General features: G+C 42.8%; 2 protein-coding genes across 5 annotated transcripts; one reads left to right on the top strand and one right to left on the bottom strand.

Annotated features, from left to right (window-relative positions):
* Positions 1 to 46: 46 nt before the first annotated feature.
* HEXD (hexosaminidase D) lies at positions 47 to 7,420 on the top strand. The gene is made up of 12 exons (XM_061377059.1): positions 47 to 281; positions 368 to 477; positions 548 to 635; positions 990 to 1,154; positions 1,854 to 2,037; positions 3,364 to 3,435; positions 3,835 to 4,030; positions 4,705 to 4,787; positions 5,580 to 5,658; positions 5,736 to 5,837; positions 6,356 to 6,445; positions 7,242 to 7,420. Exons 1-12 carry the CDS (start codon positions 204 to 206, stop codon positions 7,408 to 7,410), a joined length of 1,416 nt encoding a protein of 471 aa, XP_061233043.1. The 5' UTR covers positions 47 to 203; the 3' UTR covers positions 7,411 to 7,420.
* Positions 7,421 to 12,690: 5,270 nt separating this feature from the next.
* LOC133225051 (cytochrome b-245 chaperone 1) lies at positions 12,691 to 20,272 on the bottom strand. 4 transcript variants are annotated; one of them, XM_061377064.1, is made up of 7 exons: positions 20,196 to 20,272; positions 18,526 to 18,656; positions 17,320 to 17,361; positions 16,030 to 16,103; positions 14,897 to 14,993; positions 13,484 to 13,628; positions 12,691 to 12,909 (listed from the first exon to the last, which is right to left on the bottom strand). In XM_061377064.1, the coding sequence occupies exons 2-7, from the start codon at positions 18,608 to 18,610 to the stop codon at positions 12,780 to 12,782; spliced, it is 573 nt and encodes a 190-aa protein (XP_061233048.1). In that variant the 5' UTR covers positions 18,611 to 18,656; positions 20,196 to 20,272; the 3' UTR covers positions 12,691 to 12,779. The 4 variants fall into 4 exon arrangements, with proteins under 4 accessions (XP_061233048.1, XP_061233050.1, XP_061233049.1 ...); XM_061377066.1 differs by having other exon boundaries at positions 18,526 to 18,652; XM_061377065.1 differs by lacking the exon at positions 20,196 to 20,272 and adding an exon at positions 20,031 to 20,053.
* Positions 20,273 to 24,357: the final 4,085 nt, after the last annotated feature.

Here is a 24,357-nt window from a genome sequence, read left to right as displayed (position 1 = left end):
GAAGCAGCGAAGGGACCGGCAGCAACCGGACAGCGCCGGAGCGCCGGAACACCGGAACCGGGCCAGAAAGCCGCTGCCGTGCGCTTTGTACCAGCGTACCGCGGCGGCAGGCCAAAGCAATCGATGCGGACCGGCTGTGCCGCGTCCAACGGCAAGCGCGCAGTCCGAAGCAATCGAGGGCGGAGCAGCGGCATGCGGAGGGCATGGCGGCGGGCGGGCCGCGGCGCCTGGTGCACCTGGACATGAAGGGCGCCGCGCCCCGCGCAGGGTACCTGGTGGAGGTGAGGCGGGAGCCGGCGGTGGGGCTCGGGGAGCCCGGCCCGGCCTGGCACCACCCCACCCGCCGCTGTCCCCTCCCGCCCCTCAGGTGCTGCCGCTGCTTCGCTCCCTGGGCGCCACCGGACTGCTGCTGGAGTATGAGGACACCTTCCCGTATGCGGGGCCGCTGGGGCCGCTGCGGGCACCCCACGCATACAGGTACTGACGGGCGGACCCCGATCCTGATCCCAACCACGGGCCCTACCCTGACCTCCCGCTCTTCCCGCAGCCCCGGGGAGGTCCGGGCCGTGCTGAGCCAGGCGAGAGCGCAGGGGCTGGAGGTGGTGCCGCTGGTGCAGACCTTCGGGCACATGGAGGTGAGCACCGGCCGCGGCAGCGCGGTTTAGACCCCTGGGAGCGCGGGGCTGGCTGAGCAGGGTGATGGCGGAGGGGGGTCACCATCACTGCCAGCATTGCAGCCATCCGGCGCTGCGGGCACTGGGGTGATGCTGCACTGCCCGCCCTGCTTCCTGCGCCCCAGCCCGTGCGTGCTTCGTGGTCAGAGACCCCCACGACAGCCCCAAGCATCAGCCGTGCCCCTCCTGCATGGAGTCGTGCTGTGCCCCGAGCTCACAGGCAGCCGAGTCCCAGGTTTTAGCAGAACCAGTGTTAGCAGAGCCCAGGTGGCACAGGGGGACGCGGCTGTTCCCAGGCTCTCCTTTCTCTTGCAGTTTGTGCTGAAGCACAAAGAGTTTGCTCATCTCCGGGAGGTGAAGGCCTTTCCCAACGCCCTCAACCCGCACAAGGAGGAGTCGCGGGCACTGGTCAAAGCCATGATTGACCAGGTCATGGCACTGCATGGAGACATAAAGTGGTTTCACATCGGATGTGATGAGGTGGGGCTTGTCTTGAGCCAGGAATGTTTTCCTTGTCAGGAATGATGGTGAGGGCCAGGGCTTCTGCATTTCAGTGGTGATGTTGGGGTAGGATTTTAGGAACGGAAAACACCAGCTCAAGCCAGTCTAGAAAAGCCTTTCTGAGAATAAGTAAAAAACCCCTATTTAGGTAGAATAAACATAGTTTAGATAAAACCTGCTCTAAACCAGCAGGGAGTTTAAATGCTTATCCAGCTTAAGAGGCCCAAATCCACTCTCTGTGTAGGACAAGGATGCTGGGGCTGCTCTTGGATGTGCCCCCAAGTCAGTTCTAGGTTCACACAGAGAAATCTCTTTCCCCAAGACAAGAAATTCATTTCATGTAATTCAGGACCTAAGGGTTGCTGGATTTGAACTGATTAAATCTGATGAAAGCTACTCCCAAAGACAAACACAGCATGCATTAATTATTCTTTAAATATTTTAGTTTCTATAGGGATATTGCCTTACATGATGCATTTAGTCATGGCTGCAGTCTCTTGCAGACTGATAGAAATGCTTGCAGTGTCTTCAACACTGAGAGATGCTTTTAAATACATCCACTCAGTGTGTCACATCTGTGCAATAGGTTTTGAATGCTGTATGATTTCATGATACTGTGTCAAACTGTTCCACTTATTCCTGTACAACGAAGTCAGGGTTATTTGCTTGATGCTTCAGGTCTACTACCTCGGCGAGGGAGAGGAGTCAAAGCAGTGGCTGCAGCAACAGGACAACACTCCAGAGAAGCTGTGCTTATCCCACATAAAAGCAGTAGCGAGTTGTGTGGCCTCATCTTACCCCACTGTGACACCCATCGTGTGGGATGACATGCTCCGAGGGATAAGTGAGGAGACACTGGCAGGTGTGTGGCCATTGATGGGGTGAGGCAGGTTTTGTAGCATACAGAAAATGCTCACACGACCAGTTAAAACAACACATCCGAGAATAGCTGAGATAGGGCACAGTGACACAGACTAGAGAGAAGAGACACTCAGTCTTGGCTACATCACAGACTTTCTGCATGACAGTCGGTAAGTCTCAACACATATACTTTAGTTTTGCAGCTGGTAATACAGAGTGACAAATGAAAACACAGAGGTTGCCATCAATTCTGCTTTCTTTACACATTAAAAACCCCAAAACTATTAGCATTTGTGATCTCAGTCTAAATTTCTGTGCCTCTCACCACCTACTCATGTTAGTTGTTGCTCTGTGCAGCATCTGGTTCCCACAGAGAAGCTGCAACCCTGTAAGCATCTTTGACAGTGTATGTGATCACAGTGCCCATCATGAGAAACTCTGATACTGAACTGTGGGATAGCTCCAAGAACCTGACATCATGAGTCTTGCTGCTTGAAAAATAGGAAACTACTGCTAAACTGTGAGGAGTCCCAGCATTTCAGAGCCACCTTACATGTCTGCTCTACACAGGTTTAGACAATACCAGAAGAGCTGTGCAGCTCCTCCAGCAGTGACTGACCTATTCATGGCTTTAACAGTGGGAAGTCATCCCAAAAAATGCAAATGGGATTCATGGAGTTCCCACAAATGCAGCACAGCTTCTAGGAAAGTGCAGTCTACTGCCACAGGCAAAACCAGACTAAACAAGCTAAAATGGGATGCAGTTAAAATCCCAAGGTTCTGTACGATTTACTGCAGTTTCTCTAGGGGTTGGTTTCCCATGTTTAAAACTAGTCAGGGGTTGATTATTATAAGATTTGAAGCTAAATCTGTATCTTTACTTGTACTTTAAAGGCATCTTGAAAAGCAAAGCTCTGTGCAAGCACAGCTCAAACAATCTGTGCCTTAAAGGCTGAATATTTCCTTTGAATTTAGCTGAAATCTTGTCTGTACAGTTTGTAGCTTGGCTAGTTCAACCAGCAGGTATACAGATAGATGCAAGGGACTAAGAATGAGATGAGTTTGGGATGAACAGGCTCTCCCATGAATGTTACTGCTGATCCATATTAGTGGTTTCAAAACATCTGAGGACTTAGTGGCACATGAAACTCACACATTCAAATTCCAGCCAGGCTGAATAAAGGCCAGGGGTGCTTCAGCTGCAATTGAAGGGTCCTGGTGACAAGCCATAGTTTACTCAGTCATGTGCTGATACACCAGTAATACATACTTAGTTCTCACTTTTAACTGGCTGTTTTCAGTGACTTAAAAGAACTCTTTCTTTCAGAATCTGGGGTGCCACAGCTTGTGCAGCCAATGATCTGGGACTACGCAGCGGACCTGGATGTGGAAGGCAAAGGTTTGTACATCTCTGCTGAGCTGCATAGAAGTAATTGTGATGCTTTAATATCATAAACATAGCCCTTGGTTGGTTTCTCCTAGTAGTTGCTACTATTTATTTTCTTTCAACAATCAGTTTTCAGATGATGTGAATTCTCATTACATGCCTACAGTTCTTAGCATTGCAGCAATTTAGGGGGATGGAACATAGTAGCTGGGCACATGAAACCAGGAGGGCAGTCACCAGAGCAGGTTGCTGAGAGAAGATGTCAAATCTCCCTCCTTGCTGATGCTCAAAACTCAGTGGGACAAACCTGTTATAACTGGCCCTGGCTCTCCCTTAACTGGAGTATTACAAGTCAAGGCTGAAAACAGAGAAAAACTTGTCCTGCAAGCGTTCTTTTGTGTCTTACTGCAGTGCATCTCATAGAGAAGTATCGTAGATGCGGCTTCTCCAAGGTGTGGATTGCTAGTGCTTTTAAAGGAGCTACAGGAGTGAATCAGTCTCTAATCCTTATTGGACACCACTTAAAAAACCATCTTCAGTGGCTGAAAGTGGCAAGCAAAATCCCTGCTGATGTCCTCGAAGGTATCGCACTGACCGGCTGGCAGAGGTAAGGAACATCCTTTAAATGGTTCTAAGGATCACTTGGAAGCAAACTTCCACCCAAAAACTCCTTAAGAGGTCCAAGGATGCTGGAGATTTAGAAGAGAACTTTGCAACCTTGCAGTCCTTGCTGTTGGTTAGTGCTGGACCTTAGCCACTGTCTACAAAGGGTGGATTTCAGAGTTCCAGCTAACCAGTACAGCATTAGTCAGCAGGAGGGATTGTTTTGGCAGACACCAACAACAGCAGATTCGATCTGAAGGCTTGAATGTACTTTATGCCACCTTAAACTGCTTATGGACAGCATAGTTAATACACAGTGTATATCTGAACATCTAATGTGGATTAAAATAGAATGAAGTTGCATAAGAGAGAAAAATTTGTTAATGCAATGAAGGAGAAAAAGGGTTTTGTGCAAGTCAGGAGATCTGAAAGCATACCAGAGAGCTGAATTTCGATTTCTGTTCCTAATTTGGCTTGAGAAAATAAATTGGTTTGGAGCTCTTCTTATTAGTAAAATAGGAACACTTGGTGTTTCAGAGATAGAAGGTTCATTCTTGGAGACAGAAATCAGTGTTTCTAGAGCTCTTAGAATTTTAGTGATAGCAATTTTAGGACTTCCCACTTGTTTAGTGTGTTCTAACCATAGAATGTCTAATCAATGAATGTTTTCTTATCTAGGTATGATCACTTCTCTGTTTTGTGTGAGCTTCTCCCAGTGGCAATTCCATGCTTGGCTGTATGTCTGCAAACACTAAAGAATGGTACAATGGCAACTTTATTCTCTCGGCTTATACCTAGCACAAGGGTGAAGTGGCACTGCCCCAAGGTTGGCACAGGCTTATCGTTTGAGGTGGTTTGACTGTCTGATCATGGTCTGCATTATGAACAATAAATTACACATGTTGCATGTTTGTGATATGGGAGCAGGGAAGGCTCTTGGCTTAGGTATTTAAAAATAGCCATAGTATACTAATCATTATGTTCTCATCTGCAAATGGTCACAAACTTCTTCACGCTCCTACTAAAAATAATTTAGGCAGCTGAATTGCTTTCAGAACTTTGAAGCACCATTGGTATATAAATGAGACACTTTTAGATATAAATTAGATAATGAGACTAAACGAGATTTAGATCTTCTTTACATGTAAAAGTCATTGTAACTAATCCAGTTTTGTCTAGGAAGTACACTATCAGGTGAAATATTTCCTTTAGTGTCTGGTTTCTTCACAGGCAGTTGCCAACAGAACTTTTAACTGCATTTCTTATTGTCAACCTAAAAATCCCCACAACCTACTGGGTATTAAAACTAAGGCATTAAAAATACGCAGTGCTCATAGCAGCTCATAGCTAGAAAGTGCTTTACCTAGCATGAGGTGACTGTGTGAAACACAATTTACTCCTCCCACCCCTTGTTCTGTCTGTATTTTACCTTCTAAAAAACATCTTCATCCAAGGAGAACTAACTAAGCCAATGCAGAGTACTCCTGAAAAACCCTTTTATGAACATTTTGGTTACTTAAGCTCCTTTATGTATTTCCACTGTTTTCTGACAGGTGGATATTCTGACAAGGTTAAAGAAAATGTGGAAGAGCTTCTGGGAATGTCTAACCTGGAAATTGATACTTTCATGAGGTAAAATTCCAGCTGTAGGATTCATATTCTTCTCATGGTGGGGTGAGTTCAGAAACTAATGGATCTTTTTTGAACAGCACAAGTCTGGGAACCTTTCCTGGGAGCAATATTCTCACGCTTGTGACCGAAATCAGTTTCTACCTCAAGTCATCAGTGGATGAACTTCTTGAAAGGAACAGGTAATGAGGTTTATGTTGATTCTCTGCTGTCTGCAGGAGTGTTGGAGCTGTATCCTCTCAAAACAGGGCATAACTCCAGCAAAGTGATTTAAACATCAAGCTCTGTTTCAGGCATTGCATCCCTATGTATTGACACCTCAGCAGAACATAGCATTTTGATTCAAATTTGAAGTATTTCAGCAGGACTCCTAAATGGCATGTGCTGCCTTATCTCAAGAACCTAGTTCTTCCCTGAATTTTACAGCTGTTATTTAAAGTTAAAATTATTTTTAATGGTGTAGTTACAAAAAATGGAGCTTGAAATAAAACTTATATTGCAACACATGATCAGTTATTCTTACCTGCCAAGAAGAGTCTTTTACAAGCTGGATACGTAGACTTCAGTTTACTTACTCCATAAGCATTGTCTCTGTTTATGCAGAAGTAGTTCAGCTAAAGCCCTATCACCTCCCTGTCAGCCTACAGACAGGTACATTGCTGCTGTGTCAAAACCTGCTCATGCTAACGTCTGTTTTCAGGTATGTCACAGGCTGGTTCAGCCCCTACCACAGGAAAAGGAAGATTATCCATCCTATAATAATGCATCACTTTCAGCCAGATGCAGTAAGGTAACACCACTGACTTTGCATTGTAGGGGAAACAAAATCTGTCATATTTTGGCATTCAGGTACATATAGTTTTGAGTCCTTGCCTTTTGAACGGTTACAGAAGCATCAGTGGAAACCAAACAGCATGAAGGATTCATGTTATGGTTTTAAGAATGTTTGTCTGTGTCTTCTACTGAAAAATTATTTTGGGTACAAGAACAAAATTGGTCTCTGACAAACTCTCACTTGTACATGGAATTACTCTTGTACAGACCTGCTGCCTCTTACAGCAGTTACTCACCTCCATGCAGGAGCTCCCTGTGGGCCAGGTTCCAGGCAGGGGAAATAAAGCCAGACCACTCCACCTTGCTCCCTGCCACTATGAGCTTTCCAGAGCTTGTCCTAGACATCATGCTGCTTCATGCTAAATACATAATTAGTACTTTTTTTTTTTTGCTGTGGTAATGTGAATACCCAACTGCATCCACTCTTCCTGATTAAAAAAACAGAATTAAATTCCCAAGTCTCACAGTAAGTTTCAGTTAGACTTAAAATGCGTCTAATGCTTTTTTGAGTTCATATTTCAGTACCGAAAAAGTCATTGCTTACAGGAAGTGCCAAGATTAATGGTGCTTAATACACAAACCTTGTGCATCTGCACAAGGTCAAGTTCTTTGAGCTCTTGTAATAGATGCTCCTTTCCTGTAAAGGCATTTTAAGGCCTATACTCCCTTTAGAAGGCCCAGTAAGCCAAGCCTCTCTTGGGGCAGAGCTCACCTGCAAATGTGATTGTTTCTCTCTTATGATTCCTGCTTAGTCTTCTCTCCAAGTGGAATGGTGTGGTGCAAGACCTCCAAGCAGCCATGGAGCAAGTCTTCCACAAATGTACTGTAGAGGAGTGGATGGAGGAGAACGTCTACCCCAGCCTCCAGAAGCTGCAGCAAGTGGTGGATGATTTAGACGAAGCGATAAAGGCACAAAATTAGGGACATTTCAGTGAGTCTGTCTTGCTCCATGGGAAAACACAGCTAGTGGAGATCAGCAGCTAATCACTGAGCTAGTTTATCATCTCGAGTTGAAGCAAGAACTATGGTGAAAGAAGAGTGACCTGAAGGCATCAAAGGACTGGTTAGTGTATTGGGCTGCAGCTCTATTTTAATTTTCCTGTCTTAATGCATTGCTGAGCCGTGAATCACCTGCCCTGTGAAGGAGAGTTGCTCCCCTTGCATAAGAGAACACAAGAGTCACAACTCAGCTCCTTTACAAGGCAGGAGAAAAACCCAGTTTCTTCTAATTCCACTATTACTAGTAATAAGACTTTCTTACATAATAGTGACCTGGAAGAGTTCTACGAGTTCTACTCTAGTCAGTAGCCAGCATGTTCTCCTTTTGCTTTTTCTAGAAAATGCAAGATTTAGGATACTTCAGACATGCTTTGGGTCCTTACATTCTGTACTGTGACTCAGTCTTTCAGCTGCATCGAGATGTCCTACCATGCTGTCACGACAAGTCCTTCCACAGCATGTAGCAGTTGATTTGTTCCAGATTCTGTTTTGGACTTTTCCATTCTTTGAAGTACATGAAACATCAGTCTTGCTGTTGATCTGCTCATGAGGCTACAGCAGATGTAAGAGATGCACTATCATAGAGCAACAGGGAGCTCTGGAAAAGGAACTTGTTAGCAGCACTGACGGTGACACCTGGCTGTGAGGTAAAGCTGCCTTAACATGCTGGTCTTCTAAACTTCTTACCAAAGCATCAAAGCTGAGCATCATCCCAACCCCACAGAAAAGCACCATCCCAGTCACTTTAAGGCATCCATTTCACCTGAGAGACTGCAGACTCATTCACACTTGAAGCATGACTGAAGTCTACTGAATATGAGGGGGAAATGCTGTTATGTTACATGCTGCTTTAATGTTGAACTTGTAATCATGTATAGCAATATATTTTGTGGACTTAACTACAGCATTCAGATAATCACAATGGAAAAATCAGTTCAAAAGCCTGGTAGTTAAGTATGTTACTTTACCATGAATATTTAGAATATTCCTGTTTGCTTCATTTATTGCTTCCTTGAAAGTCTTAATTTTGGAAGCACAGGTATTGACATTTACTTGGAACAAGCTATTCTAAAGACCACAGCTCTAGCTACAGGAAGTACAAGTACAGGATGAGACAAATCTAACTTATTTAATGAGAGCTACAGGACTTAAGTCCATGTGCAGATTTTTATCTATGGAATCAATGGCTATGTAAACCTTAATTACAAAAGCCACGTACCTTGAACTAAACGAGATCTTAATTTATTTTACTTTAACAAATCCTTTGATACTCAAGAAGTTTGTGGAAACTTGCTTTTTTTTGCATGTGGCATGTTGGTTTGGTTTAAAGGGGTGGAATAGAAATACATTCACCTTTGGGGAACTGGATGTATCAGCTTAGATGAAATTGAAAGCCAGACTGCTGCAAAAGTGAAAACAGAGTCAGTAAAGAGCTAGGTATTTGGGCTTCCTTTACCCCATCCTCCACCAATTACCTCCTTCAGTAAATCTGTGCCAAGCAGTAATTCAGACAGCCATTAATATTTTAGTCCATTTTAATCAAAAACGATCTAAAATGCTAGTGACACAAAAATTATCAAAGTTGATTTTCTCAATGCACAGGTTTTTATAAAAAGACACTATAGAAGGCCCTGCAATTTGAAGTAGCAAAGCAGTTTCTAAACATCTTCCTAACATTTTTGCCTCTCTGCAGTCTGCTACAGTGTTAGAACTAGCATGATTTAATATGTAAGGCAGCTTAGTTTTTGGTACAGGTGTAACTTTATAAATACAGCCCAAGAGGCAGATATCAGCAATATAGGATAAATATTTCCATTTCCTTTGAGGAATTGATCCTACCTACTGGAATACCTCAATTTGTGAAATACCAGCATATTAGATTCTAGCTTAAATACAGCTTTTCCCTCTGTAAAACATGCAGTCTAGCTGTTGCTCAGTGCGACAGCTAAGGCCATGATCCATCTGACCACATGCATGCAAGAAACTCCAAATGTGCTCTTCAAGCAGAAGGTGAAGCACCTGCCAAGTGGCACTTCCCATACAGTTATATTAAAGGATAGAAGAGAAAGTGTAAGTTTTATGGGGCAGAGCTTTAGATCTAACCTAAGGGCTGTTACATAGGTTTTCAAGTCATTTATAAGTCATATGAACTACAGCTGTCCAGGCTCTAGTTACCAGGCAGCCTGAGAGGCAAAAAGTTAATACATCCCTGTAATACTCTTCTAGGAGTTTCCAATTTTCCTAATCCTAGTCATTCCCTTCATTCCTCTTAGTACAAGCCACCTTACATCAGGCACACATAAGGCTATGTTTACTGGGCCTTTTTATTTGCTAGGCCCAAGAGAATTGAGGAAAAGCATCCAAAAAAGCCTTCAGCAAAATAGTGGAATGGCAAGAAGATCAGAGAGGACTAGTGAATAGAGGTAAGAAAAGAACTTGTTCTGGGTTAGCATCTGCTGCTCTCAACAGTTCCTTCAACTTGAGGAGTCCACAGGCATCGTTGTAACAAAATCCACATTAATGGCAATTTGCAAGTTAATTTTCCATGCACAGAGTTATTGCAAAACATGAAAATCTGGCTGTTCTAGCTATAAGAAACAAGGCTTTTGAAGACAGGAAGCTCAAAACCTGGATCAAGAGAAAACACATCAGCCTGTGATATACATACACATACAGCATCATCCAATTACCAAGACAAGACATTCTTACGTTCTAGTTATATTCATCAGCCAGCAGTGCCCTACATACAGCCCACAGGCAGAACCCTCAGCATTCAAAGACTACTCAGTCTCCCTTCATGTACAGAACTCAGGTTCCCATTTGAAACTGCTAGTTTGTACAGCAACAGAGCTGCCACAGCAAAGTGGAAATGGCACAAGAGAGGATGACACCTCAGCCAAGTGACAGGCTGAGGAGTCAAAATACTCCTCAACACTGCATGCCAGCAGGCACTCCCCTCCTGCATCCATCAGAGGACTGAGGTGTGAGGGGGACACTACAGAACATCTTCAGAGATGATCACTGGACATCAACTCAAAATGCAACTTATTACACAGATGTATTTCAAGCAATGTTCTATCTTGCTATAGGTCATCCCCTTTCCAGGGATTCAGAATTTTCCTTACACTGTTTTAGTTTTTGCATAGTCCATAAGTATATACGTTACTAACATGAGATGCACAAAAGAGTTCAGCAGCAGCAGGGCACACAATGCAGCACAGATCAATAGACATGCCTCTCTAAAGCCAATTTTTAACTGGAAAACCATGGTGGTTTCTATCTTCCACAGAATGTTAGCTCTCGAAATACAGAAGAAACCCAGTATAGCCACAATCAAACACAGGTAGTTTTGTCACCTTCATCCATGATCAAATCTGCAGGCTCAGAATTTAAGTGCACTGAATATCTCTACAATGTACTCCTTCTAAATGCCTCTGCTGAAAGCAGTGGTTATGTGCAGGCTGAGCCCTTTTGCTTACATTATGACATTAAATACTCTAGTTTCTTCACTATTTCTTACTGGAAGTCCTTAGAAAATCCAACATCCTCATTCTACACCGTATTCTCATTCTACACCGTTCAAAAGCTCCATATTTCCAACTTCATTCTCCTCTCTAAGACAAGGATGTGTATACATACTTAGGGTGTATTTCACAAGGGATTTAAATGAAGAATTCCTGTTTCACTTTTATTACCCATTCAAACTGGCAGTAAGAGCATCTTAATCTCATAGCTGACATATTACCTCTAAGTACCTGGACATGAAATCTTGTTACCACCTGTTCTTTGGTCAGATAAGCATGCCCTTGGTTTCAGATATAGCTGAAACACTATAAAACTATAGCTGAAAACCTTCATAGCATAACCTTCTGCTGAAAACTCTTCATAGCTTTCTCTTCCATAGAGGTAGAGTGCTTAGAAACAAGAACTCAGTTCTTTTAACATCTGAAGAAACTGCTGCCCAAAGACAATTGCTCAGGCCAAACACGAAGTCATACCATGCAGTTACCTTGTACCCCATTCAGATCTCCTAGAAGTAACTATGTAAATATTTCTAATTCCGGTCTTAAGATCCCACAATTCCTAAATAAAACCTAGTGAACTTCAGTACCAGCAGTTTCAGCATGCTGAAGGAACCTTCAGCTCTTTGCAGAAGGTTCCTTTCTTCTTGTACTGACACGTTAATATAGGCATGGTGAAGTTTTAGCTCTAGACAGAAGATGTGGACTAACAGAGGTAGCTTTAACTTCAAAAAGTATCTTGGAAGACTTGTATTTTAACTACTTGTGAAACCGTTGGTCAGAAGAGAAGACACTACACACCTGGAGCAAACCGTGGGTGCAAGACAAACATCAAATCTATCCTAGTTATCATAAAAAAAAATATAAAAAAAAATCAGTATCATTTCAAGTGGGGAAATACTAAACAAAACTAGACCATGTTTCACATCAGTTTCTTCCCTCTCTCAAGTAACAGATGTGTTCTTCCTTTCTCAATACACAGCTAAAACAGTAAATGTTGAAGTTTAGAAAAAGGTTATTCTGCCTTGGGCTACACTATGCCCAGAAGAGAACAGGATTAAGCTACAACATCCTGAAGATGTTGACACATCATCATGATCATTTTTTGTTTACTATTTGCAGCTCCTTGGAAAGTGCAGGAGAAGAGAGAATGTAACAAGGTCAAACTGACATTTCCAATTACAAGACAGTCACTCAGACTTTAATTTCCACTCTAATGGAAAGTCAGTAGCAGAGTCTATGAAAGTACCACTATTCTGCATCACCTAACTGCATATATGAAGCTGCCTAAAACCAATTCAGCAATACATTCAGTCATTTGCAACATTTCAGTATCAGCCTCACAGTAGTGTGATGAGTTACAAATTCAGCTCTCCTACATTTAATGTACTGTACCTGAAGCAGATGTTTGCACTAAGTCGAAGTTTACATCTGTATCTCCACTTCGTCAGTGGGAAAGTAACAAATGATTTCAAAACAACTCATTAATAAATTACTCCTAGATAAGTTTTGAGTTCAAAAGCCAGCAGGAACTAAGGCAAAGGAGCACATAAAACACAATTTGCTTTGGACTCTCCAACAGCAGTACTGGGAGTGCGGATCTCAAAGGAGTTCAGCACTAATGAGGTACCCTAAGACAGACTCCTCCCGTTGTAAATGTACATGTAGAGAAATGCCCAGGTCAAAGTTGAGGGATTTTTTTTCTGAAGAACAACCAGTATATTTTCCAGATGTTCAGAAGCCTCTGCTTTCTTCAGCTCATGATGACTATTAATAGGTATCCTGTGGTTCATCTGCATCACTAGCCTCTGTTTCGCTGCTCTGAGAGAGATCTTGTTGGCTCTCTACTCTGTCCAGTTCCAGAAAACTAGTAATGAGTTTGGCAATGGCTTCCACATCACTGTGGAATAGAAGAAACAATGTAAAAGTTAGTGGAACTGTGTTGTAGACAAAACAAGAACAGGCATGCTAATTCTTGAGAGTAACTGCTTGAAGGGACAGTCAAGCATGACATAAAGCATGACAGACATATCTCACCAGTGAAGGCATATCAAGCCACACCATTACTTCCATATCAGAACAAATCAATCCTTTTCCCCACAGTTCCTGCTGCAAGATTCCTATTATCAATACTTAAATCCTATGTTAACTGATAAATACACTGAATAGAATTGAATAGAATTAATCCCCTCTGCAACTGCACAGCTGAGGTAGTGAGGGTAACTGCAGCAGACATGCAGCACCAGAAGGATCTTGGATATCTAAATACAATCAGTCTCCTGATGGGAGACAGTGGTACCCAAAAGTCTGCAACTGAAAGCATTAAAGGGTTTAAAAAAGCTAAAATTGAATAACACGAAGTCACATCAGCAGGTACAAAAATTGAGCTAAGATGAGTCTCATTAGCTGGCAATTACTGACCCATGTGACTGGTACTTCCCACCTCACACATTCTCATTAAACCCCCAGCACACCTTCTACAGCCCAACACTGCGCTCTGAGTCAGCGGGTGTGAGAAACCAGTGCCAAAGCGGAGCACAACGACATAACCCTTCCCGAAATACCGCACCGTCTCCTCTTCCACGTTCACATCTCGGATCTCATTCAGGGCAGCCACTACTGTAAACACATGTGGAAAACAAAACAGTCTATCAGCATGACAGTAAATCCTCAGCACTGCTGCTAGCAAGTTGCACCACTGGGACTACATGCTCCTGAGTGCTTTTGCTCTGATCTCATACAACCAGGGCAGTCCTGCAAGAGCAAGCAATTGATGATCTATTCAGGCAAAACAAACACTGCTACCATACATATCAGCATCAGGAGATGCTACAGCACATATCAGCTGGTATAGACCCTAATGAACAAGATACACTGCCTCTCAGGAACTGGGGACCATTAGTTTATTACCTATGCTTCCCATTTTGATGGCAGTTTAACCATGTTTCTATACTGAGTAGGTAAATATGCATTCAGTTTACTGAGACTGAACAAATACTGGAATATTTAACTGTTCAGAGCATCTGCTGATGTCAGCATCCCTACATTGATGGTACTTGAAACATATTACCAAATAAACTCTCAGGAAGTGATATACTTAAAACCATACCCTAAAGAAAAACATACCCTAAAGAAAAGTTCAGAAACATTAAACATCCTTTTCTCCCCATCTCTTATCTTCCATCTCTTAGTTTAAAAGCCAATTCAGCTTATGGACACTGCAAATTTTGCCAGTTTTTTAAGTATATTGAGAGTTGATTTGATTTAGACTAGCAAGTAGGACCAAAAGAATCTGACACTGAAGAGGATTTTACTTCAGTTTGCAATGGAGCTCCTGTCTCACAGTGACTCAACCAAGTCACACATTAGACTTCAACATATGTTAACTCCAACAGGAAGCTCAAGAGAAATAAGATAGTGCATTAAGCTGAACCTACTTATTTTATATATTTTGTATCTGCAGGATATAACATGCCAGCTTGCATATGATCTCTAAAGATCTGTCTGCTATCAAAACCAGATTAGATAACAGAAATCTCAATTCCTAGATCCAAATTTTAAGTCTTTCCACCAGTCCCACCTGCAAAGCAGGCTAGCCAAGGGAAAAGCAAACCTGCACATTAACATCCCAAAGGAATGGCTAAGACTATTATGGAAAGCAATGTGGAAGCCTTGGATTAAAATAACAGGATGCATTCAGCACCCTAACCTGAAAAAGCATTTGGGTCCAAACAGGCTTATGAGAACATCTGCTGCTTATGACAAAGCAGATCTGGAAACAGATGTGACTAATTTGAGTACAGAACTCCAGAGAAGCTTGTTGAGGAGGTATGTATGCATTTCTTCTGTCTGCTCATCACACTTGCTACCACATACTGCTTTCTCACCTTGTTCGTGGCCTCCTTTGGAGAAAGTCAGTATTTTTTTGTAAAGATTGAATGTTTTTAAGCAGACAGTTCCCTTGTTCTTATCAAATACAGCTTCCTGTAAAAATGAAAAATAAAGAAGTCACGATAATTCTTAAAAACACCATCAGCAGCTATGCTGCGAAGTAAAACAGTAACAGTTATATGGGAAAATAATCTTGGAAACAGAAAAGTGCATAGCTATTTTAGAGACATTCCTCAGTTAGACTGAAAACCACAACCTTGCTCTTGGTTTTGATAGACTTCAGCATATCTCCTGTGTTATCTCTAGAAGGAAATTGAAGCTGGTTTCATTACCCCTCCTGACACATTCCTTATGTAATAAGAACATTTCCTGGAATCAAATTTGAACACTAACTTGGAGCTCTTTCTCCACGAGCTTCCTGGCGAATGCGTTTGGCCTATAGTATAAGCACCCAGTGAATGAAAGTTCCAGTTATACCTTTCACTAGCATAGTGACTAAGTTCACCAAAATTCCAGTGTGGTGCTATAAGGGCCAGGTTTAAAACATCCTGATTTAAAACATCCTTGACGGATAATGAAGAAAGGATGCCTCCTATCTGTGGGTTGCTTATTCTAACAACTCAGGTCAGCAAGGTGACAAGCCTGCATGATGGGTTATTGCTCTCAGTCCAGCTCCCAACAAATCAACCACCAGATAAATCAGCTTCACAAACACTCTCTTCCCAGTGGAAAACAGCTGAGTATTCTGGAAGGTTAGAGCTATCCTATTTAGCGGTCATTCTGTCATTAGCTGGAAAGAAAGTAAGCACAAAATAATGTTTTAGCAGCCAAGTGTGCTATTTTTTCTGTCTCTTCTATATAAGATGAAGAAAAGGCCACAAAACTGTTTGTGGCAACTCTCCCGTTATAAAAAACCTCTTATTTTTAGTTTGTCATGTTCATGCTTGTGTAGTGAAAGAATTATTGCTCTAATTCTAATTCTAGTACAGCAACCCCAAAGGGTTTCATCAAAACCAAAAGCACAACCTGTCTGTTTGAACAGAGCAAGAACACAGAGCTGCTGGAATCAGCATCTGCCAAATGCTTCTAAGCCTGCACTACCTCAAATTTCCCGAGTTCAACATCTTACCTCCCACTGCTCCAGATTCTGTGCTGCCACAAAGAAACACCCGGCCATATAAAAGAGCTTCCAGGCCAAGCTGTCTGAACAATGCAAAAAAAATGAACAAGTTTAGGGGTGTTTTCCTTCTTTGGTATTCAAGCAGTCAGTTTTAAGATCAGCAAGCTCCCTTTAAATGCAGCAAAAGGAAAAAGGGTTTCTCTGATGCAACATTTGTGCCTTTGGTTGCAAGGTAAACTGTTTAACAGCTCTCTCCCAGGATAAAAACACAGAAACTCTTCATAATTTTTCAAAGACTCCAAGCACACGTATTGTTGGCAAGGCCGTAACATCACTAAACATCTTTCTCTTCTCTAAAAGCAAAGGCATCTACAAAACTCTCCACCTGCTGTCAACTATCAACTATTTGTGCTGCAGATGACCAGGGTAAGGGAGGCAAACGTTTATTCATAAAAGCAAGCAGTCAAGACTCTTGGCAAACAAACATCTGCATTTTATATCCTGGAAACATAAAACATGTAGCAACCTAAACGATTTGCTTACTCAGGCTTTTACTGAAGACAGTAGAATGGTGCTGAGTATTGTTTCAGAAACCTTTGTTGCAATGTCTTTAAAAAAGGCTGATCTAGCTGGTGTCTCAAGCAGCTTTCACTGGACTTTGCTCTTTAAATAATAATACATTAATTATATTGGTAGCATATTCCTACACACTATTAAGTTTTAAATTTTGGTGTCAACAGGATGCAGCAAAGGAATCACAGGACAGCCTGCAGGACAAATTCCATCAACAGAAGGATACCTGGCATTCAGTGCAGCCTGCTCTTGCAGGGGGTGCAGGGAGAAGCAATAGTGTCTGTTCTCTAAAGGTGTTTGTATGAGTAATCTCTGCTAGTGATGATTTAACAGTTTCCAGAGAAACAGAGCACTTCCACCAAAGGCAACGTAATTATTTCATTATGGTGGCAGACAATCATTATATGTCTTCCCAGGAGAGCTGTGAGGACCAGCTAATCACATTAACAAAACACACTGAAAGTACAAAATGCCACAGGGTGCTAAATATCATCATTAAAAATACTCTTGCAAATGGAAAGGGAGACCGAGTAAGAAATAGAGCATTAAAGCATGGTAAGCCATACACAGGCAATAGTTAGTATTGGATTTTAATATTCACACCACAAAATGCAATAGGTACCTCTACTGCCTCTGAGGCGAGACAGAAGCTGCAGAGAGGAGACATCAGCATGAAAAACAGACCAACAGGAAACAATTCTTTAAAATAAAATTATAGGCCATTACCTGCACTATAATAAGCAGCAGCCAAACCTATGGAGGCTATTCCTAGGATGAGAGGGGAGAGAATTACGACAAACAAGCAATTCAAACCACCTAAAATTCCCCAATAAAATTATGAATATTCATAAATTCATCACTTCTCAAAATAGGGGCAAATGTGATTGTGACATCCATCACTATATGAAAGGGTCAGTTAGGTTTTTTTTGCTTGAACCTCCTGTTCTTCAAGACACTAAAAGCACAGGGGCTGAGGTCAGAATTAAAAAGGCGGTGACAGAATTGGGAACAGAACATCAGAGGGACTCTCACTCTACCCATTACACCACACTTCCTCTCGAGTGCAGTACAACTCAGCGTGCTGACCAACACTGCAATGTTTACTCTTCCCCTCTATGTGCTCTGTGGAGCCAAAAGAAAACTTGTGTGATCAAGCTGTGTCAGAAGCTGCCAGCTCGTTTCTCCCACTGAGGAGGAAGCAGTGAAAGAGTACCTCGCACCCCAGAGGGCTGCTGCAACTGCAAAGATCTTGTCTCAGTGACAAGTCTGACAAGATGACATAACTGAAAGCAATGACAAGGTTGGAGCATTACTGCAATGGGCTCTGGTCTGCTGGAAAACAGAACATGCCACCTTTTCCTCACCAGTTCTCTCAGTGTGGCCTATGTATGTTGTATTAAGTCCATTTTCCTTTCTGCGTTTTCAGTAGTGTTTTAAAAACAGACACCTTTCACAACATCCTGTCTGACTTCCTATTACATACAGCACTGTTAAGCATTCACTGTCAATCACACACAAGATCTAGCCACAGCATTGCTGTACTGCAGGTTTTTCCATTTCTGAAGCCTAGGTGTTTCTCCGTGTAAGTACGCATCCCCTTCAGAAGCTTCACATTTACACTGCAATATGATATATAATAAACTTTTTTTTCCTGATCTTCCAGAACTGCCTTAAAATTCTGTCCATGAGCCTCTGAGGTTCTGCAGATGACAGACTGAAAAACTATCACTCTCACAGTGAAACTACCATGCAGAGAAGACTACAGACTCATTCAGTGGCTACACTAATGCGAAGTTCAGTGTGATGATGCCTCTTCTTGAAAGAAAGATGCCTGAAAGACAGGCATCTCTTCTTAGAAGCCCTTTCAGGAATTTATGATCCCCTTCCCTTACAGCAAGCTCCGAAATGAACCGAGGAACCTTATGGTCTTACCAACAAAGACAGACCAAGAGCGGATGCCAGGGGACCTCTTCAGATGAAGATAGGAACTCGTGCGGCTTTCAACCAACATGTACATCTTCAGAAAATGCTCCCACCAGTCCAGACTGACTCATGAAACCTGGCTGGACAGAAAAAAAAGTCACAAGTGAGACTTCAAAATGACTGCTGACTCCAACACTCCATTCCCAACATCTTTCAGGATTTACCGAGTCTTAATCTAGACTATAAAAGAGGTCCAGGGTAAGAATATTTTATTCCTTCAGTGACCTTGCTGTTCATAGATCCTACATGACACTCTGCAGCTCTGTACTGACCACCTAGTTTAAATATAAAGTTCCAGGGGATTTTCTTTTTCTTCCATTTAATAAATCAAACTTAGCCCAGTCTTTTCAGCTAAATAAAAAGCACAGATGACTTTAATTTTAACGCCGTATCAACACATCCGAGAGAATCTGAAACCGGAAGAGACAAAACCCACTTATACATAAGACACACTCCATCTCCTGGGGATGCCAAGCATCAGGCTGTAATTACCAAATGATTCCTGAAGTTGATCTCAATATACTGGAAAATATTCCTGCCCATACAAAGCCTTCTCCTGACTGCAACCTAAAAATCCATCAACAAGTTATCAAATAAGATCACTGCAGAAATCTGGTAGTATTTCAGGAACAACACATCCTACTTAAAACATAATTCACATACCAAATAAATCCATTAATGCAAGTGTTGCTATAACATCTCCCCCCCATATTCATTCAGCAAAGTGTGATCATGCAAAGGCCAATATTGGCTTAATGTTGGACCCTCAAAGTCAACAGCATCATCTCGCACAGAGGCTGCTGCTTGCACAGAAGGTGCCTCAGGGGATAAAAATCATAGAATCCCAGACCGGTTTGGGTTGGAAGGGGCCTTAAAGCTCATCCAGTTCCAACTCCTCCCATGGACAGGGACACCTTCCACTAGAGCAGCTTGCTCCAAGCACCTTCTTAAAAGCTACACTTAAAGTAAGTCACAAACGCACCTTTTAAGTGGATGCATAAATTCTACTGGCCAATTTTACAGTATTTAGGTATTTTTAGGTATTTGGGGGCTGCTAATTTCACTTGACTTTATTTGGTGTGACATTGCACTGATCTTCAACGCCAAACCAAACATTCACACACTTCCTCCGAGCTCCCGATTGATGATTTAGCAGAAGCCACCAAACGAGCACCTCGACAGCTTCACTACAAGCATCCATCACGCCAGGACGATGCACGGCGCTTCCCGCACCCGCCTCCCCGCAGCGAGAGCCGTGCGCTCACAGCTCTCCGCACCCCCGAGTACTCACAGTACCTGCACCGTGCTGCCAAACCCAGAGCAAACCTCGGGCTTACCCTCGCAACGACTAAACCGGGCCCCTCGGCTGAGGCTCATCCGTACGAGCCGCATCCCAGCCGGGCCGACAGGGCAGCCGCTCCCGCAGCCCGCCCCTCCGGTGCTTTCCTCAGCACATCAGGGGTGCAGCCGATGGCTCCCTGTGGGGTGATGGCTCCCGGCGCGGCTCTCCACAGCCCCCATCACATCTTCCTGTGCCACCCCACTAGCAAGGCTACCCCTCAGCCCGCCCCGGGGCGGACGGACCCCTTCTCCCCCCCTCAGCTCACCCCCGGCTGTACCTGCCCGCGGCGCGCAGCAGCACGCCCGCATGGACGCTCTTTGAATGGAGCACCCGGACAGCTCCGCTTCCTGCTGCTGCCCGAAACCATAAAGCACCTTTAGAGCAAGCTAAGGAGCGCCGGCGCGCCGCCCGCCTTAAGGAGGATCGGAAGCGCCAGTGGCCATTTTGGATGAGGGCAAAGAAACCGGATCAATCGACCTCCGCCTGGGTTGTTTCCCTTGGGCCTTGTGTGTGAGTGGAGCAAGGAGAGCCTCGCCCAAGATGGCGGCTCGCTGCCCGCATTCAAGATGGTGGCCAGGCTCGTGGGTGCCGGTTGAGTAAGAGTGTTGATGTTTTCTTACTTTGCGTGATGTTAATTGCGATAAAAATAGGAGAAAATAAAAATAACAGTGATGATTGTACAGGATTAATGTGAATGGAATTAATTTCTCTGAATCGTAGGGTTGGGTTTGGGTTTGGAATCGTAGGCTTGGGTTTGGAAAATTGGGGAGGGAAGTTTCTAATTCACTTGAAATGCTGAGTGAGTCTCCTGAAATGCCGACTGATTTTCCCTGTTATGGATAATAGGGGACATTGGAAAAATCTGTAGTGTTTCTGGTTTGGTTAAGTATCATTTGCATGTGAAAGTTGTTTCTGCTTAATCCATTAGAACAACTGCTCATGTTATCTTGGTACACAATGTGTGAACTGCAGGCATCTGGGGTTTAGCTTGATTTCTTAAATTCTCTTTGTCTCAATAAACTTGTAGTTTCATCTACAAATTACATATTGAAAGGTGCCTCTGCCCATGGCAGCGGGATTGGCAGCAGATGATCTTTAAGGACCCTTCCAACCTAAGCCATTCTATGGCCCTCTCTCAGTTGCACAGGAATGTGGTTCTTTCTGAATGACATGCTCAGTTTTGGGTTTTAATTTCTAGTAAGAATCTAGATATCCCAGAGTGTTTGTGCAAGACCATAACTCATAATAAACTCATAATAAACCCATAACATGGTATGAGTTTGTTCCACTGTTCTGAACACCACTGTTGGTGAACAGTGACTGAAGTACTGATCAGTGGGTTTATAACAATCCAGAGGGAACTATTTGGAGATGGGGGGAAGAATCCAAGATGACAACAACAAAACCCAAACCCTCAGAGTCCATGCTATAGACTTAATGGGCTTGAAGTAGCAGAAAATACAAAACTGCTCTGTAATTTTTCTGTAACTATCTTAAGGGGAAAAGGCTCTGAGGAACTGCAAGGATGAATTGGCTTATGAGTCATGAGGTACGAGCTGCTGGATTTGAATGAAATAGAGGAAGCAATAATCACATGTTCTCAAGGCAAAGAGGCAGCTGACTGAGGTTCCTGGGACGAAACACATATAGAAGCATTTGTCAGCTTTTATAAGCAACTGGTTTCTCCAGAAGCTGAATGTGAAGCCCTTCTGGGTGATACCAGGCAAAAGACTGCTTGTATCTATAATAAAGTGAAATAAGCAAGAAACTCATTTGTTCCCTCCACCCAATATAAACCACATAAATGTCACTATTATGTTTCTGTGTTACTCACTGCAAAACTACTAGCAGCTGCATACTTCCCTGGTTCTGCAGCACTCTGAAGTAGGTGAGTGGTGTCCTGCCTCGCAGTAAAAAAAGGGAGAAGGAAGCATGTTTAAAAGCCTTGGATTTAAGGAACAGCATGAATTCCAAAGCATGTTGCTGCAGAAACAAAAGCTGTTTGCCAAAAGAAACAGTCAGAGGTATGTAATTGACTATTTGTAGGCTTCTCGCTTGGTAATACAGATTTATTGTAAGACATTGTAGGCTAAAGACTCTTGTAACTTTAATTCTCTAAAACCAAGAACATGTAAATAGAACTGGCCTTTATTTTGTTTGACACTAGCTATATTTCTGGCCCTTTTTCCTAATTTCAGAGCATTTTCTTTTCTAGCTTCTTCTCCCACCCCCAAGGTCTTAAACTTAGAAATTCAGCTGTGTAATAAGCATGTGATCTTATTAGCATGCCAGGATAGAATTCCTAGTGTGCCTGATTTTAAACAGTTGGTTGGAAACAGTCACCAACCCAGTGTTGTTTTGCAGTGGGACTGAACTGGCTGCAAGTCCTGGCTGTAAATGAGCTGATCCATGGAGCAATGTGTGGTGCCCCACTGACCCCTATGGGAACAGTGTGTATAAAACCCAGGGAGTACTCATTTCATGGAATACATGTTTACCAGCTGTAAGTAAGATGTATTACAGCTAATTTGGACAGCTGTTGAGGGACATATGCTGTCACTAGCTTGAGAAGGCATTTACAGCTTGTGATGCCTTGCACGGCTCATGCATAACCTCTTAAAGCTTTCTGAAGTCGTGCAGTGTGCTGTTTTCATGAAGGAATACTTAAGTTTTCTATCTCGTTTCTTGGTGTAAATGCTTTAGGCACAGGTACAAATGTTAAATGGATCAGTGGAGGCCAAACAGATAAAGGGAGGCCATAAAAGCCAGTAATGCTCTGAACTGCTACCTGCTGTTGACACAGGAAAGCTTTTTGATATTGTGAGGTTTTTAGGAAGTGGCCTTGCAAAGGTAAGAACTGTTACCTCCCCGAGGGCAGATGAAACCTAGATGGTGCTTTGTGCTCCCAGGTTGTGATGGTGATTGATCCCATGTTCTAGGGGAAAATGGCATCAATAGTTAATGGAAAGCAGAAATTGCTTTTGGCAATAAAATAAATGGGACATCTAAGTAGCTAATGATTACAGGAGTCTTATACTGTGCTTTGAAACATTGATTCCTTGCACGCTTTTGTGTTTGCATAGGTTTTTTTTCTCTCTTTTTCATTCTTAAATTGAAATTAATTCAATCCAGGTATTTCCTTAGGATGAAGTAGGTGCACTTAAGATGCGTACCTAAAATGTCCTTAGTGTTTCTACAGATGTTTCAGTTTTCATGTAGTTCTCTATTTTTCATTGTAAATATGAAGAAATATGAGGGGAAACAAATACTTTAAATATTATTTGTGTAGAGCTACAGAAATATTCTAAAGTGTTGTGTCTTTTGAGGAATTGCTGTATCAGTTTTGGATAATAAATGTAAGCATAATCATCAAAGTGTGAAACAGAAGGATTTTAGCTGTGCCTTTAAGTGCAAATCTCAACACATTCCTAATTTAGAGCTCTCGTCTGTGCCAGCACCACATTTGTCAGTGGAACTGTATCTATTGTATCCTTGTGGAGTATGTTGCGAGATTGGCATAGCTTTTTGGGATGAAAATGTTCATCCAAAGGAAGGGAAACAAGATGTCAGAGCACGCTGCATTCCTGCAGCTCTGCAGGAAATGCAAGTTCTTAAGTTGCCTGGGGATTGCTCTAGTGGTCACAGTGCCTTTAACAGAACTGGTGTTAATATGGTAATGGCAAATGTGAAAGCGTTTTGGCTGAAGACAGGTGAAGCACAGAAAATGATGACTGAAGCTATCACAGTTTTTACTTGAAGCTAGGATTAGTGATTATTTTTCCAGGATGTGTCCAAAGCAGTGTCAGTTTATTCGGCTTTAAATGAGCAGTGAGAAAGTGTTCCTGTTTGCTTTCGTTATGGTAAAGCGAAGGAATTTCTGATTTCCATGACCTCAGTGACAATTCACCTGTAGTTTGTAAATAAAAATCAAACAAAAGGCATTATTTTTACATCCTGTTCTGGAGTGATCTCTAAAACACTGATTATTGTGACTGTGAAATCTTGAACAGCTAAATCCACAGACACTTGAATTTGGGTTGTGATATCTCTTACAGACTGGCAGTGGAACAAGTGGTTATTTAAACTTCTGTGTTTGGGGGCAAACTTCTGCAGCCAGAGCTGTGGCTTGCTCTGTCCTCCCACTGCCGTGGGCATGAACAGAAGTGGTGCCTGCGGGTTAAAGCATGAGACGGAGGGGATTTACTCAGTGCACTGAATAAAGAAAAGTCGCAGCTTAGACAGGAAATCGCATGTTTGTTGGGAGTTCTGTGCGTTAATTTCTAAAATGCCATTTCATCCTTGCAAACCCCTGTGCAGCTGGAGGTGTGTGTTTGACGTTGCTGTTTGAATGGGCTCGGCAGAAAAGGGGAGAAGGTGATCGATCCTTTCTGTTCAAATGTTACGAGCCGCGGTTTGGGAAGACAAGCGCTGTGACATGG

This window comes from Neopsephotus bourkii, unplaced genomic scaffold (genome assembly GCF_033783945.1).
Source record: "Neopsephotus bourkii isolate Nb327-2 ecotype Australia unplaced genomic scaffold, CSIRO-AGI_Nbou_v1 NB_1749, whole genome shotgun sequence".
NCBI classification, from domain to species: Eukaryota; Metazoa; Chordata; class Aves; order Psittaciformes; family Psittacidae; genus Neopsephotus; species Neopsephotus bourkii.
The sequence above is the reverse complement of the archived record's forward strand: the minus strand, read 5'-3'. Positions and strand labels throughout refer to the sequence as shown.